The sequence below is a fragment of the Penaeus chinensis genome, chromosome 41 (genome assembly GCF_019202785.1).
Source record: "Penaeus chinensis breed Huanghai No. 1 chromosome 41, ASM1920278v2, whole genome shotgun sequence".
NCBI lineage: Eukaryota > Metazoa > Arthropoda > Malacostraca > Decapoda > Penaeidae > Penaeus > Penaeus chinensis.
The window spans coordinates 27,297,238-27,299,737 of NC_061859.1; the positions used below are offsets into that span (position 1 = coordinate 27,297,238).

The following is a 2,500-nucleotide window of genomic DNA, read 5'->3' on the forward strand; positions in this document are numbered from 1 at the left end:
TAGCCGAAACCTGCGCCTCACAGATACGGCGATAAGAGCGAGCCCGAAGCCTCCACAGACACGCCAAACACCAATCCAACCACAGGAGATAAGCCGTGGCTGCCGGCCATCGCCACCTCCTCCTCGGCTGCAGGAGAAAGCTGCGAGATAAGAGTAAAAAGGGTTCGAGAAGTGGTGACAAGTGTTATCGCCACAGCCTCTGGCTACTGGGACACTCGCGAGGTGATTAGCGGGCTTAGTGCGAAGCGCGGTGCTGCCCCGGGAGGACTTCCGCTGCACAACGTTCTGCGCCGTTATCAGGTGCGTGGCAGCGGCTCGGGAAACGCCAAGGGGGCACGCAAAGTAGTATGTCTTGAAGGTACGCCTCGGGGCACGTCTTGGGGCGTGACTCGGAGGTATGCCTTGAGGGCCACGTCCCGGGGGTATGCCTTGAGGGCCACGTCCCGAGGGTATGCCTTGGTGAAGCTCTTTGTTGTGGCTTCTCTTGTGACGGCATCCTTACCAGAGACGTTTATTGTTTTGACTGACGTCATAGCACGTCTCTTGCTGTGGCTTCTAGGGACGGCTGCTGACTTCTGTTGCAGCGCTACTAGAGGGAAAGTTGACAAGCAGGTAGTGCGATGAGTGAGTGTGTATGGAAGAGAGTGGTGTGTGCCCATTAGTACTTAAGCAACGGGTGATTGCCTTTGCTCTTATTTACATAACTGGAACGTTGGCGGTCATGGGCGGGTGATCGAGGGAAATTATATTCAATTATTGTTCTCAGAATGGGATATGCCGTGTGCTGAACTCACAAGAAAAAGTGTATATTTTTTCACGATTTTAGTAACGTCTACGGTATAAGTCATCTGTATTCACATGTATAGAAAACTCCTTGAATATATGTATTTCTCTATAATGAAGATATCCGTAAGTGAAATCTGGGCATAAATGTCCGTAGACTTATTGTGAGTGCAATCTGCTCTGCGAAACGAAAATACGTTAAAGATTCTCAGGCGATAGTTCATTACATTTACCATCATAACTATATGGATATAATTCTGAGGATATTTTTGTCTTAAGATTTGATAATAACAATGCTAATAATTATAATGATAATAGTAATAATCATTGTTATGATAACATTCATCATAATGCTAACAAAAATAAGAATGATAATAATGGTGATAATGATGAAAATACTAATAACAATAATGATAATGATCATAATAACATTAATAATATTATTAATAATGATGATGATTATAATAATAATGAATATGATAAAAATGACAAAAAAAATACAATAATAATAATTATGAGAATAACAGTAATAATAATAATAATACACAAATAATAATAACAATGATGATAATGATAATGAAAATGATGATTATAATGATAATAATAATGATAGTAGTGGTAATAACAATAATAATAATAATAATAATAATAATGATAATGATAATGATAACAAAAATAATAATATTAACAACAATAATAATAATGATAAGAATGATAATGGTAATTATAATGATGATAATGATAATGATATGGATAATAATGATAGTCATAATAATAATGATAGTAGTAGTAGTAATAATAATAATAATGATAATAATAAAATTAATAATAATGATGATGATGATGATGATGATAATAATAGTAATGAAGATAGTAATAATAATTGTAATAATAATAATAATGATAACAATAATAAAAATAATGATGGTAATTTCGAGACTAAAATAGTAATCATAATTATTATAGTAATGATAATGATAATAATGATAATGGTAATGATGATAATGACGGTAATAATATGATATCATAACTATGAATAATAATAATATTTATTATTATAGTATTGATAATAATAATAATAATGATAATAATAAGGATGATACTAATGGTAATAACAATAATAATGATAGTAATAATACTAATGATAACGATAGAAATGTAGATAAAGGTAATTACAGTAATATAAACATAAAAATGACCATAATAATAAGAGTTATTATCATTATTACTCTTACTATTATTATCATTACTACCATTATCTTTATCATTTACATTATTACAATTAATAGTATTATTATCATTATTATTATTATTGTTATTATCATTAACATTATCATTATTATGATCATTATCATTATCATTGTTATTATTATCATAATCGTTATTATTATTATCATTATAATTTTTATTGTTATTATCATCATTATTAATATCATTATAATAATTAGCATTGCTATTATTATTATTATTATTATTATCATTATTATCACTATTATCATCATTATTATTATAACTGTCATTATTATTATTATAATTATTATTATTATTATTATTACTATTACTATTACTATTATTGTTAATGTCATTATTACTATTATTATCATTATTATCATAATGATAATAATAGTTTATTAACACTTTCATTATTATCATTACCATTATCGTGATTATCACTACTGATATTGTTATTATGAACATTATTATAATCATATTATCA

At 29.8% G+C, this 2,500-nt stretch overlaps 1 protein-coding gene across 1 annotated transcript in view; it reads left to right on the plus strand.

Moving 5' to 3' along the window:
* LOC125047599 (eomesodermin homolog) overlaps positions 1-2,500 on the plus strand; it is a 26,381-nt gene that overhangs the window by 3,093 nt on the left and 20,788 nt on the right. The window contains exon 4 of the mRNA XM_047645879.1: positions 24-612. Coding sequence (XP_047501835.1) covers positions 24-612 — 589 coding nt within the window. The remainder of the gene's footprint in view (positions 1-23; positions 613-2,500) is intronic.